The sequence below is a fragment of the Ptiloglossa arizonensis genome, chromosome 9 (assembly GCF_051014685.1).
Source record: "Ptiloglossa arizonensis isolate GNS036 chromosome 9, iyPtiAriz1_principal, whole genome shotgun sequence".
In the NCBI taxonomy this organism is placed as follows: domain Eukaryota; kingdom Metazoa; phylum Arthropoda; class Insecta; order Hymenoptera; family Colletidae; genus Ptiloglossa; species Ptiloglossa arizonensis.
The window spans coordinates 9304270-9318328 of NC_135056.1; the positions used below are offsets into that span (position 1 = coordinate 9304270).

The 14059-nt window shown below is 38.0% G+C and overlaps 1 protein-coding gene across 1 annotated transcript in view; it reads left to right on the forward strand.

Annotated features, from left to right (window-relative positions):
* LOC143151131 (uncharacterized) overlaps nucleotides 1-14059 on the forward strand; it is a 76472-nt gene that overhangs the window by 37087 nt on the left and 25326 nt on the right. The window contains exons 3-4 of the mRNA XM_076319972.1: nucleotides 10859-12221; nucleotides 12776-13476. Coding sequence (XP_076176087.1) covers nucleotides 10859-12221; nucleotides 12776-13476 — 2064 coding nt within the window. The remainder of the gene's footprint in view (nucleotides 1-10858; nucleotides 12222-12775; nucleotides 13477-14059) is intronic.

Sequence of the window (14059 nt, forward strand, 5' to 3'; positions counted from 1 at the left end):
CAATAAGACTCGTAACGAGTAATCTCCAGTGACTTTTGTACCGTTGCTTCGACTTACGTTTCCAGTTTGTCTTGTGCAAGGAATCGCCCTCTTTTTCGATCGTAGAACCAGCAATTGCAAAACACCCTTCGTTGAAAGATAGAAAGTATTACATCTCACGAGTTAAGGGTTAAACACACGAGTCGTGTAATTTTCTCTAGCATATTAAAATTGTGATTTGTACCGTCTGCCAATTACGGTTGCCATTTCGCGTTGCACAACTGTTACACATTGTGTTGCATGTTCCTAATCATAGGAGATGTGCTTGAAATTACCAATTGGCAAGAGTTCGATCGAAGATTCCCTCAACCAGCAGGAATCCCATTTCGTATCTTCCAGTTACGCAAATAAACAGCCGATTTGTAATTACATAGAGGAGGTAGCAATGTTGCAAGGATCTTCATTGTTGCGTACATCTATTCGGATCGAAAAGATCCGTTCGTGATTACCGACTATTGAACTTCTCTCGTTATCGACGTAGAAAAATAATTGATCGTGGCGTATCGTGTTAGAAACGGGAACGGCAATTTGATCGAGGTTTTAATTCCGAAAAGGAAGGCATTTGCCACTTATTAGGAAATCTTTTCGCGCTTTAATAACACCTCTCCGAGGAGGGAGAACCGAGTAATGACAGAAAATTAGATAATTTTCTAGTTACGTAGATTTTCTATTAAGACAAATATACCTATTATTTGCCATTATATACCTTTATTGGTATATCTTTTCAAGTCTTGGTTTACGAACGAAATTAGACAAATGATATTGTTAATTTTCTTGAAATTATACCTCGGTGAGAATTGCATTCGTTTATGCCTTGTTCGTGAAATTAAGTGTAGATTTTTTTAAATTAGAGATCGAGAAGCGAAATTATCAGTGTAATTTTAAGTAACGGTGAAACACGTTTTGCGTTACTTGAGCAGGTGTTGCGAAATGTTCAAGTTGATAATGAATACTTAAGAAATTATCCCAGTAAATGGCACGATCGCGTACTCTGCTAACACTTTTGGTATTTTTGAAATTTTATCAGCGTTAATACCACGAGCTACAACTTTGAGTTCAATCGGTGTTTGGAAAATATTTTGCGAGTTTCTCACAAAGTATAACTAAGCGCATGAACGTGTTCCTCCGTCACGATGATTGGAGCGATTTGTTGTATACAGAATGTTTCGTTTAATCGAGCGAAAATGTGTTCGAGAGACTCATAATCGATTATAAAACAAACTCAGCTGTGGAATATTGCTATTATCTTGAACTCTGTTACACGGTGGGCAATCGAATGATAATTTCTCAAACGCGTGTTCTTGCATCCTTCGTAAAACACGTAAGTATATGCACGCGTGTACATTCGTAAAGACAAACTAGGAATGCGTTGAGATTAAACTTCACGACGGTACGTACGAATTTTTTTGTTTCCTCGTTCACTTAACCACGATCTGACCACGTGAAAAGTTTCACAACTTCACGGACCTCATTACAGGGGACGGCCGAGAAATGTACCTATGCGATGATCTAAATTTGTACGCATCGATTAAAATTCTTGCAACATATACATTTCTTTACGATTGAAATTTATCGCCAATACTTGTTTGTCGCAATTAACAAGGTAAATTTACCAAAGTAATTCTACCTTTTGCTCGAAGTTTCGATATCTCGTTTAACGCAAATATACAAATTATTGCTGTAGAAATGGAATTAAGCCCCTACCACTGCAACGAGGTAAATGTCTTACAGATTCACACGATTCTTTCATAATATCGCGTATCACTCACAGAGAGAATTGAATCTATCCTTCATTGTCAATTACTCGCACGAATTTTCCAGTTTGCAATCTCGTAATCGGTAAAACTATAGTTATCTACGTATCTGATAGAAACAGGCTAGTCAATTAACGAGCGAAATTAAAATGAAAAATTCTCGTCGGAATAATTGGTCTTGTTAATTATGCAGTATCGCGATAAAATTGAAAATGTTGGGAAAGAAGTAAATGTTATAATCGGTTACGTTCGTTTCGCGGAGTATTTAAATAGGCGAGTTACTTTCGATCTGTTTCACACGGTCAAAGTTTCTTTTTTTTTTTTTCGTTAAGTGTGCGCTACGTACGAAATGTCAAGGCACTTGATTGGTTCGTTGTAAGAAAAATTGGTGGCAAAAATGTGAGACGATCGGTGGAAATTTTGCAATATCTCGACCTTGTGGATCGAATAAAGTTCTCTGTTTCGGGATCGAGGTGAACGCAACACGACTGCACACCAGCGGGTGTCATAATTTTTCAACGAGCAGATGGTTCCGATAACAATCACGTTGGTAGGTATTGAGTTAACCTCTCACCAGATGCACTTTTTCGCGAGCGAGCACGCTTGCAGTTATGCAGATTCGATTCGCTGCGTTGTGACTAAGTGGAGCCAAATAAAGAAAAGTGTCTAGATTTCGTAATCTAGCGCGGACGTAATTGCGACGTAGGAAGCAATGCTAATGTCTTTGTATTATTCAGAACGATAATTGTCCTACGCGCTTTGTGATTTTTCAGCTGAAACCACGGCTTCGCCAAACTTGTGCAACTTGTTTCATTTCGGTGCAATGGTCCGATATGTGCAAACTTTTGGGACATAGACTAATCGAGCGCGATTAATATACTTCAGATTCAGAACATGTTTCCTTTGTAATATAATTGTTACTTACAGTATTTGTAATATAATTATTATTGTTGTTGCGAAACTTCTACGTATCTGTTGGTAAGCATACGACACAAGCTTAATCTTTACAGCAATACAATAATATATGAGCATAATTAAATTATGCACAGGTGCACATCAGCTCATTTAACACAGTACGAGAAATAGAAATAAATCGAGAACTTATACGACTGGTACGAAACATTGTAATATTTATGATGTATCCTTGTAAACGACTTTAATAGAAATTTTGTCGAAATAACTGGTAAAGAAATATTTGTAGGTGTATGTGTTCTAGGGAGAAAGAAAAATTAGTCTCAGGTTAAGCAGAATGCGGTACCATGAGTAAGTGGAATATGAATTTTACGCAATTTCTTCCAGCATCGATCGTTCTTTCTCCTTATAATAGACATTTGTGACAGATTGTATGACGGTTTCCTATCTTTCTGTAGGTTACATAAAATGTTTTTTGTAAGAGCTATCTGGTATATTATCGAAAAGAAACGTGTGAAACAGACGGATACCTGATCATTAAACACAGTGTCCGTTACAACTATGCCCAGACATTAATTTAACGAAAATATATTAAACCGACTTTCTGTATACTCTGTGGACAATATTTACGCGATACAATTCTTACATCTAACAAAAAATCAAGGAATAGGTACAACTTACATCATATTTTAATCGAATCTTACAAAAATTCATATTTGCAGTAGTCTCAGTAAACTTGACTTTTATTACAACGCTTTCGACCGTGTTTTTCAGACCTCGTTGGTAATATTAAAGAAATCGTAAATGGAATTTAAGTTTTTTATTAATTTACCCAAGTTTTCTCCTTTAAATATTATCTACTGCAATTAGTTTTTCTATACATGGACGAATAGAGATCAAACGTGACATAGGTTTTTTTATATGGAATCGTATCATCTTTAATACCCCAATGAATGTAACTTGTAATCTCCTACAAAAGAGTATTAACCTATTTATGTCGAAAAATCGTTACTTCGGAAGATAATTTAATCTCAATATTGCAAAGTGGTAGTAGTACGGATTCTCACCACTGTGAAACGACATAAGGCGATATTGACTTTGATTAATCTTTTCCACTGTCAGTCCTAATACAACGCTGCAATATTGAAATTAATGTATCTTTGGAAGATAATTTAATCTCAATATTGCAAAATGGTCGTAGCACGGATTCATACTACTCTGAAACGACATACGGCAATATTGACTACGATGAATCTCCATTAGCAAATGATTTTTCTCTAATATTCACTTTTATAAAAAAATAACGAACCATGTTCATCGACGTATTAAAAATTATACGATTCGGTTTAAGAAAACCTATATCACCGTATGATCTCTGTACGTCTATGTACAAAAAAACCAATAAATGTTACAGTGACATTATGTATAGTAATTATAGTAACGTTCCTTTCGAAACCATTTCTGTCCAAATAATTTATCACACAGCGGATAGATTTCGAGTAATTCGAAAGTGTATATTAAAATCTGACGCTCAGTATATTCTTTTACCCTATAAATTCCTTTTCTCCGAATATAAAAAAAAAGTGTCTCTCTCTTACACAATATATATTTAGAATATTTGTATCATCGCGTTGTAAATTTTCCGTATATTTCACCGAAGAAGACAGAAAAAGATACTCCAACGAAAGCGATGCTCGACGAGGTTACCGCAAACGTGAATTTTTATAAATTTTCCTCGAGTAGACGATCTCTCCAGTTGTTACTTCGGTCGAAAGGTTTCATAGTAATCATAGATTCGTAGATCCCTCGACCAAGTGAAACTGCTCCAATCAAAACGGTACCAATGAAGCGTGAATAGGATCTATCCGGTACACGTTACAAAGTAATAAGTTGTTTAGCAAGTTTTGTCGTTCGATCAAATTTATCGAACAGTACTGTTCAAATGTAGCGCTGTTCGATAAGGTTTATCGAACGACGAAACTTATCGAACAACCTAACACGTCTCGCGAAAGCGCGATCGTCGCTATCGGGACGCATCTTTCCGTTGGTAAACTATTCTCGATGAAGAAAAAAGTGTTCTACGGTCGAACGACGTTATTCAAGAGAGCCCTCTCTCTGTTCTCCGCGCGCGTCTTCCTCGCGAGTGGTCCACGGCGCGGAAAAATAGCTCGCGGGTATCGAACGCGACGCTTTCGATTCGTTCCACCAGATCCGAAATCATCGGGGCAAAAATCGGGCAAAAAACGAGCCGCTCGTTCTTGGGAAACACCACGGGGACGTTATTTTGCAGTCCTATTTACAGTAGTTGGCCACGCTCGGTTCGTCGAGGCGTGTTTAAGGCTGCTCGGCTCCGACTGCATGCTTGACTAGGTAACGTGACGTGAAACACCGACTTTTACTTTCAGCGTCGATTCTACGTGTGTCCGAGGTAGATAAGGATAAACGAAACTGGAACGCCAAGGCACAACCGGGGAGACCGGAGACTTGGTTCAATTTAAACAATTCTCGGGTAAATACGGCCCTTCTGACCTTCTCGGTGTACACGTTCGCGTAAAGAGCCGAGAAACGGAAGAACTTGCGTTCACCGTTGTGTCGTTCCATTGGGAAAGCGGTGTGCGCGTTTGGAGCACCTTCACCTGCGCGTAAACTGTACAGTACGCGCGAGAGAAGATCGCATCTAGGGTTACGGCGTCCTGTTCGTTACAGGGACTCTCTATGAATATGTGTACAGTACGCTCCACGGTGAGCGTGTCGACGTTATCTTCGAAAGTTTGGTACTAGACGGAGGGGGGGATTGTGATAATTTAAACATGTACTGTACGCCGTTCCATTTGCTTTCTCTGAAACACGATTACGTAGGTATTAATAGACATGACTCATTCTATGATTGTATTTGGATTGGTAGGCTTATTTATTTCGCTACAATCAACCATACCTCCTTTTCTTTCGAGTTCCAACTTTCGAGCGACGTAGGGTATAGTCTTCTTGAGTACGTGTTGGTTAAAATTCTTTCAAATTCGATCGTCAGAGAAAACAGGGTTTTCCGAGTTAAAACCGCGCTGAGACGATACCAAGCTATAATTATTAACGAAGGATATTGGAGTGGTTGTTAAGTAAGAGTGTATTGGGTGTTTTATATGTACATTCTTGTGGAACAAACTGTACATTTGTCTCGTACGAACGAATAAGTTTCGGTTGAAACTCCAAATGCAATCTTGTTGCGCGCGTACTGTACATAAAGTTCGCGAAGTCGATAAACGTGTATACATATTTTAGGTATGGATTTTGTCACTTTGGATGTTAATATATTCAGAATAAAATAAAAGATAAAATTATATATATAAAAATACTTATATATATACACACAATACATCAGATGATACAGATCATCTAACGATTGTATTACGTTCCTCATAATCATACACAATCGTATTCTTTAAGATATTTGTCCATTGATTTTAATTTGTTTCGTTATTTGTAACGAAATGGGAAATTACAAAAACCGTATAAAAACAATTGTTTCTGGTACCTTGGTATTGTAGGCAATAAAATTAATTGGATTTCGTACACGGAAATTAAATCATAATTTTGTAAGTGGTTTTCTTGGCACGTATTTGATATATGGTAAAATATTTTACTCCGATCAGTATCGGTATTATCAGTCAGTTACACAACTGCTTCCAATAATGATAGCATAGTTTCATTTCCAATAAGAGTACATTATACTAGTAGGTTCCACGTGATTAAAGCAACCGAGTAAGTTTTTTTTAACGAACAACGTTTGTAGCGTGACTCACGTACAAAGCGATAAATTATTTAAACTGTAACGAAGAGAGAATAATGTCGTTGAGGTGCTTTGAAATTGAAATGTAAGCTTGCTTCGTAGAAATAAAAATAATTTTCAAATACAATGGTAACAGGTAAGATTCATTGTGTGCAGTGATTATTAATGTTTGAGAAACACCATCGAGAGTTGAAACTTTTTAATTGTTCAACAATTGTTCCAATTTCTTTTTTAGTGAACGAAAAGAGGTGAAACAATTCTGTTATTAAAGTAAATATAAGAATTTCGAAACGTTGCCTCGTTTTGTTACGGCAATCGAAAGAGTTCAAGTAATGGTATTTTAGACGAAGTTCCTGGTAACACCGGCAGCACGAACGAAAATTATAGTGACCGTTACTATCTGAAATATTATGTTCAACTACTCGGAAAGAAAATAATAGCGGTAAACGAATCTCGCTCGAGATCTTACTCTGCGAAAGTCTCCTTCTCTCCAAAGTAATTGATTTTTCCTCAATTACAAAGTATAAAGATCTCCGAACGAATTATTATACTCATTTGTATTATAATTCGCTTATTCAATCCTTTCTCTTACGTCGTTAGGGTACTATCTTGAATTAATTCACCGTCAGTTAATTACTTTCATTTTCCGTTCTCGTTCGCTTTTAAAACAATAGACAACTTTCATTCAAAACGTTTTCAGAACATTCTCCTATTGTTGACAAAGCGTATCATTACTTATCGGAAATATTTATCGATAATAATCGATAATAATCGATACCTCAGATGTATCGTAGAAGTATACGAGAAACGTGATTACTGCAGAATTAAAATTGTGAATCATCGAACGTTAATAATAAACCGAAAATAAAACATATGCATGCACGTAAAGCGTAGAAATAAAGCGACACAAGTGAAATCAGAGAAATTTCTCATTTCTTCGTAAAGACGTAAGTACTATATACGTGTGTACCTACGTTTTTCTCGTTTTTGTTACGGTGACAGGAAAGTAGAGTTATTTCTTCGTTGAGAGTCCAAGTTGATTGAGCAACGTTAATAAATTTTTGAAAAATAATGGGTCACCGAATTCCTTTTTCCTCGACGAATTAGTCAATCGATCGATTCGTGATTCGATGCACTTATCGATGAGCTCGTCAGCGAAATCGTGAATCTGTTTTAACGTCGTTTATTGTCAACGGACACGGAAGAACCATAATTGAAGATGAGTATCGGTTGCCTGTTTTAACGATGGAACGTTGTTGGGTTTATTAACTATCATTCACGATAACCGATCGATAGATCAATAGATCGAGCCTTGTTACTCGTATTCGCGCTAATAGCAACTCCCACAAATAATGGTCTAATTAGTATTCTTTCACGGTTTCGTAAGGTGTAACAAGTACACGATTAATCAATGATGTTCAGCCTTGTCACAATTTTGACAATCGAATGGCACACAACGACATCGAATGAAAAGTCTTTCAATTTGCATCTGTAAAAAAAGCTCGAGTTTCAATATGCTTCGTAGCAGTCGCGATAGGTATGAGGTAATTTAGTATGACCAAATACGTATAATAAGGCCGTTCTAAACGTGCGACGAAATGAAAGGCTCGTACCCAAAAAATCCTCACAATATTAATTCATATTTGGTCTTTCTATGGAGAGGTTTTCCGTAGAATTTAAAAAGAATGTTACGTTTTATATTATTTGCAACGAATAGAGAAATTAAACCAAGCAAATACCTTAAGAGCCAAAGAAACGAGTCGAAACATTGAATAAACAGATTTAACTAAACCGATAAATTCAAAAGGATCGATCGACGTTAAATGAATCGAATTAAAGATTATTTTCGATTCTTCAAATTTTTACGTTACACTCGTAAAGTCTAACGTAAAATTACACTTTGTATTTTTGTGAATACACAAATTCTGCGTTGAAATTTTTCATTCGTTCGCGTTTGAAACCGTAAACTTTAACCTAATGCAACAAAAGGATCGATTTTTTCATTCGAAACTACTAGAGAATTCTTTCAACGAGCACTAAAATGAATGAAAAACGAGATCAATGAATTCTTTTCCTTTTCAACCAACGAATGCGATGCTTTCACTCTGTCCACGAAATCCGTTCGTCCGATCTCTTCCTGGTACGGTAACGATCCATCAGAACGTTTATCGTTTTATTTCCCTTGTGTCTCTTATCAATACCAATTCGAGGAAAGTGGATGCTCCTTGCTCGTTACGTGTAAACCACACTTCCGGTAAGCAATTATGCCGGACAGGGAGCGATAAGTGTGCTCGTTTTCTCGTTCTCTTCGATCGGCATTGTAATTAGGGCATTAGAGATCTTAATTCCGTAACATCGATCGTTTGGAGTGCAAGTGTTTCCTTAACGTTGTTACGTGACAGGACTTTCCTCGCGTGGCACGAACTTCTTACTCTAATTGCATCCGATCAATGCCTTCATCGTACCTCACGTGTAAAGTCGCAGGTGTATCTCGAAGGATGACGTTGGGTGTCTTCATTAAGCACCTTGCGAAAGAAGTCTATTGACGCCACTCGTGCGTTAGAAATGCTGACGCAAGTCAGTTTACCCTAAGACTCGTCGCGTTATGAAAGTAGGTAACGAGAAGAGTCGTTGAGTGCAGATGCATCTTAAGTTGTGCTGCTTGCATTGATTAACCCAGTATACGAGATCTAGGTAAAATTTCATTTAAATAAAGGCGGTTGAACGGGACTACGAATTAAACATTTATCAACGAATTTATTACTTTTATTTGTACCTCCATCGTGTCCTCGTGATGTTTGTTAAAAAATTCGTAAACGAATGATTAGATCAATGTAGATAGATATTGCAAGAAATTTAACGATGTAAATTCCAGAGACATATAAACAGATGATAAATATCTTAACGGAACGTTACTCAACGACTTATTATAATTTATAATTGCATATTTTATAAATTCAAATAAAATTGTTTATAAATTCTTTCGTTGCAACAATTTTTCATGGAACGTATCCATATCGAGTCATTTCATCGAATTCGTGGCAACACTTCTCGAATGCAAATCACTGTTATACTATTATGAAACGTTAAATAGCTACGTGTGTTAAAGTATTTAACTATGACAGATTAACATAAACGGACGAATGTAAATTTACACGAACCGTTTAATCTGAGATTTATTATTTCCTGTTTGCCTTTGTGATAATTATTAAGCAATTAACGGTGGAGTAAATTGATCTAGGTTAACGATGGAAGATCCAAATAGAACGTTTAGTAATGCGTTCGTTGCTTTGCGAAGTTTACTAAGAAATTTGAACAAATGTATAAATCATATAGTGCATATATTTGAATAAATTTGAATATTAGATTACAGTCGAAAGTAAACCGTTCTGAATGAATCCTTTTTCGTAGAGTTAATTTATTTAAAGTGGCAGTTTACACGTATACAGCTACTGGTTTCGGTTCATATATAACCATAATAGTCATTGTTCGAATGTGTAATTTATGCAACTAAATTGGCATAACGTATCGGTGCTACTTCATTACACTGTGTTTAAGTAACCTGAACGTGTCAACGGGAAAATTATTTTATACAGATTGGACATTTGATAAATTCTATTATTTTCTTCGTTGTAGTTTCATACTTTTTTCTATGAAATATATTTTCTTCTATCGCAGTTATGAATTTCTTGTAACTTTAACAGTTTCAAACACAACTTCTTTTTCACCTTTGTGAGAGCAAAGAGAATGAAAGAGAGTAAAGAAAGAGTATTTGTTACAATGCAAAACACTCCGTTGTGAAGCAACAGAGCATGTGTGCGATATTTTCTTGAACGAGGTGAATGCATTTAACATCTGGCTTACCTTGAATGTACAAAATGTTTGGAAGTAATTGAATCGTGTAATTAATACGTAAAAACAGACTGCCTGTGGTCACAACAAATATTCTTGTTTCAAGAAAGGACGCTATACAGTCGCGTTAGTGCTTGACGTTCGCAGTTTCGTAAGAAGAACTTTTTATAAATTGATCGTGCAACGGAGAACAAATCGTTCTGAACATTCTCGTTGTGAAAGCGGCGTGTACAAGTGTCGTTTCATTTTTTGGTGCCCGTTTGCAACGAAAAATTGCGAATCGTTCTACTTACATTTTCCGACATTCGATGATTCTCTTTGAAAAGTGTTTCGTAAGTTTGAAATTAATAAAACGATTCCCACTCGACAACTGTTACCATTAAAATGAAATATACCCTAGCTATTCGTTCACTCGCGTGCACATTAATTCACTTCGTACGAGCAAATCTTTCATAATTCAGTGACGCGATATCAGCTGTAGAAACGATCTCACGTTTGTGATTTGCTTTAATTTTAGATCGACGATCCCAACACCCACAATGCTAGAGATCGTGGGAGTCAGAGGTTTAATTCTAAATCTCTGGAAGAGCCGATAACCGCGTCGACCTTGTCGCACTCGAGATCCAGGTCGACTCGAGACAGATCATCATCGCAATCGAAAAGGTACATCGAAAGTCACAACGAAGCAGCAAATTCTAGCGTCGACTCGGAGCCAAAATTCGAATCGACGAAACGTTCGAGCGTCAAAACAACGAAAACGATCGAGAGAAGTTTCCCAGGAGTGAACGATACTGCTAATAATTCGAGAAGAATCTTTCCAGTGAAAGATGAAGAGGAAATTAAGAAACCAGAGGCGACGAGTGGCAGGAGAAACGGCAAGAGATACTCTCCGGAGAACAACGAGGGAAACAAAAAATCAAAAGACGACGAGCAAAGGAGAACGTTCTCTAGACGATACACGAATTCGGACGTAACCGAGAAATTGGACAACAGAGGACCGTCCGTTTTTACAGCGACCACGGACTTCTCGAGGTCCAGAACCGGTAGGAAGATTCAAATCCCGTACACACCGAAAGATCTCAGGACACAGTTACCACCTGCCAGACGATACAGTAACAAGAAAAACCCAGGTGTCGAGGAGACCACCGTTCCGTTCAAAAGAATCGATGGTAGGGGTAGATCGACGACGGAGAAAATCGAACGTAACACCAGATCGGGTAGATCGAAAGTGAACAATAGAGAGAACAATGCTATCAATCGTAGGGGTCAGGATGCCCTTTTATCGGAATCGGAGAGCATCAGAGTCGATATTCCCTTGGCGGTCGAAGGTACGGAGAATCCAATAGTGGATGTAACCGTGGGTTACACGGTGTCTCCTCAGAGGCAGTCACCGACGGAGATCAACAGAAGATCGGATACCAAGGAGTTGCCCAGAGTTAACTCGAGAACAGGATCCGAGAGGTCCAAGAGTCGTGGACGATCGAACGATTCCGAGGCTACCAGAAGCGGTTCCCGTAGAGGATCGTCCAAGTTCAACGATTACACGACCACCGAGGCCAACGAGCAAATCACTGGCTCCAGAAGGAACAACGTTTCCAGAGATCGTTCCAGAGGATTGGACGCGAAGAAGAATTCTGTGAACGAATCACGGTCCAGATCGAGGGGTAGAAATTTGGATGGCAACGTTAAGCAGACTTCGAACGGTTTCGAACGAGATGCCAAACGCAAATCGGCATCAGGGGATAGGAATTCTCCCGAAAGGAGGGCTAGGATCGCCGAAGCTAACTCCAGAAACGTGGAGAACCGTGGACAGGATCAGGATGCTCGTGGAAGGTCTAGAAATAGATCGAGACTGGACTCTACAACGTCTTCTGCTTTTGGTAAGTATTATAGAAGATTTTGTACGCGTGTTTGAAATCGTCAGTGACATTCGTGGATAATCGAGTTTGTAGGTTGTCACGTGTTATTGAAGTTGGATCAAAGTCAATTGGACAAGGTCTCCAAGTTTGAATCTTACAATTAGTGGACTCCCAATTTTGTGTATTGATCGTGTTCGTTTAGCTTTGTTAGGTGGAAAAGTAATTTTCTCTTGACACTGAGCGACCGTTTAATTTTCTTTGATTATACAAAGAAAGTTCATTGATTTGAATTGTTTCAAAATTAAAGAATTTCGTTCAGAATTCACCGATTAATATCGTTTATGAAAAAGTTTGAACCTCTTCGGGAATACTGGTACGAAATTATGTGAAATTTTACAATACGAAACCATTAAAATTCCAAACAAATTTTCCAATGATAGAATACAACCTCTCTCGCAAGTTCGAATAGATATAGGTAAATATTGAAAAGTTCATTTGCACAAAAGAAAATAATTTGCCCTGAAGAATCGAGAAACTGCCAAACGTAAATTTAATTATTCCTAATTTTCTAACAGATGTCACTACAACTGCCGCACCGGACACAACAACACCCAATGACGTTGTATCGTCTTCCACCGAACCGGAAGTCACGAGCACTACCTCAAGACCTGTAGCTGCGACCACAACCACCATGAGTTCAAGAACGTTAACAACGACAACGAGACCATCCGTGGCTACCACCGAAGGACCTGGACGAAACAGAGGAAGAAGCAGAGGGGGGAATCAAGGTAGAACGGAAGGGAAAGAGGATTTCTTTAATTATGGATTAGGGTTCAGAGGTCGTAAGCTTCTACCCGAATTGTCACCGTATCCATCCACGAAGAAACCCGTTCCGGTGTACAACGATACGCAATCGCATGGAAATACGGGCTGGGCGCTCAGAAGGCGGCCCAATTACTCGAACAATTCGGAACCTCCTCCTAAAACGGTGATCTCCGCTCCCAGAGATCAAACTAACGAAGTGATCCCATCCAACGAGCAATCGACCAGCACCGAAACTGTAACGACCGTAGAAAGTTCCTCGACTACCACGAGGAGAGGCTCGAAGAAACCACAGACCAGCACGGAAGAAAGTACAACGATCACCGGTACGACTGCGAAGGGTTTTAGAAGGGGTAACAAGACCTTCGAGAAAAATAGGGCTGGCAAGGGAACAACGGACACCGAGGAAAGCGATAATTATCCACCCGATTTTAAAGCGAGATTAACTCAATTGGTGAGTTTTCGACAATTGAAAAATTCAAATTGAAATATATGATCGATGGTACGAGTGTTGGGGAAATTTATACAGCGTGTCCCACGAATCTACGACGGTTTTATCGTTGAATTAATTACACGCGTGTGGGACAGGTGGTAACGTTAAATTGAATTTTTCAGATTTTTAGTTTTTATTAGTGTACGTTTGTATTACACGGGACGAAGGAAAACTCGAGCTTCGACCGGGAAGGTTCTTTATGTAAAAGTAAATATAAAATGTGGAATAATAATTTTTCATACCAGGCTTCGTTTTCGAGAAAATAGTTCGTTACTTTTCTGTACTCTTGTGACACAATTCTGACAACGGAAGATATTTTCGAGTTTTCTTCTCGGTGGACCACTCTGTATAAATTTCTAAAATAACCGTTTTATATGTTGAGCAATCGTTGATTTTTCAATTATTTTATTCTTGGGATCAGTTTCGTCGCGCAGTAGAATTAACATATTAACGACTGGCGTAGATACATTTGTTTCCATTGCTATAGGTTCTTTTTTTTTTTAAATTTTCATTCGTACGTTGTCAGTTTATATTTATCGACGTA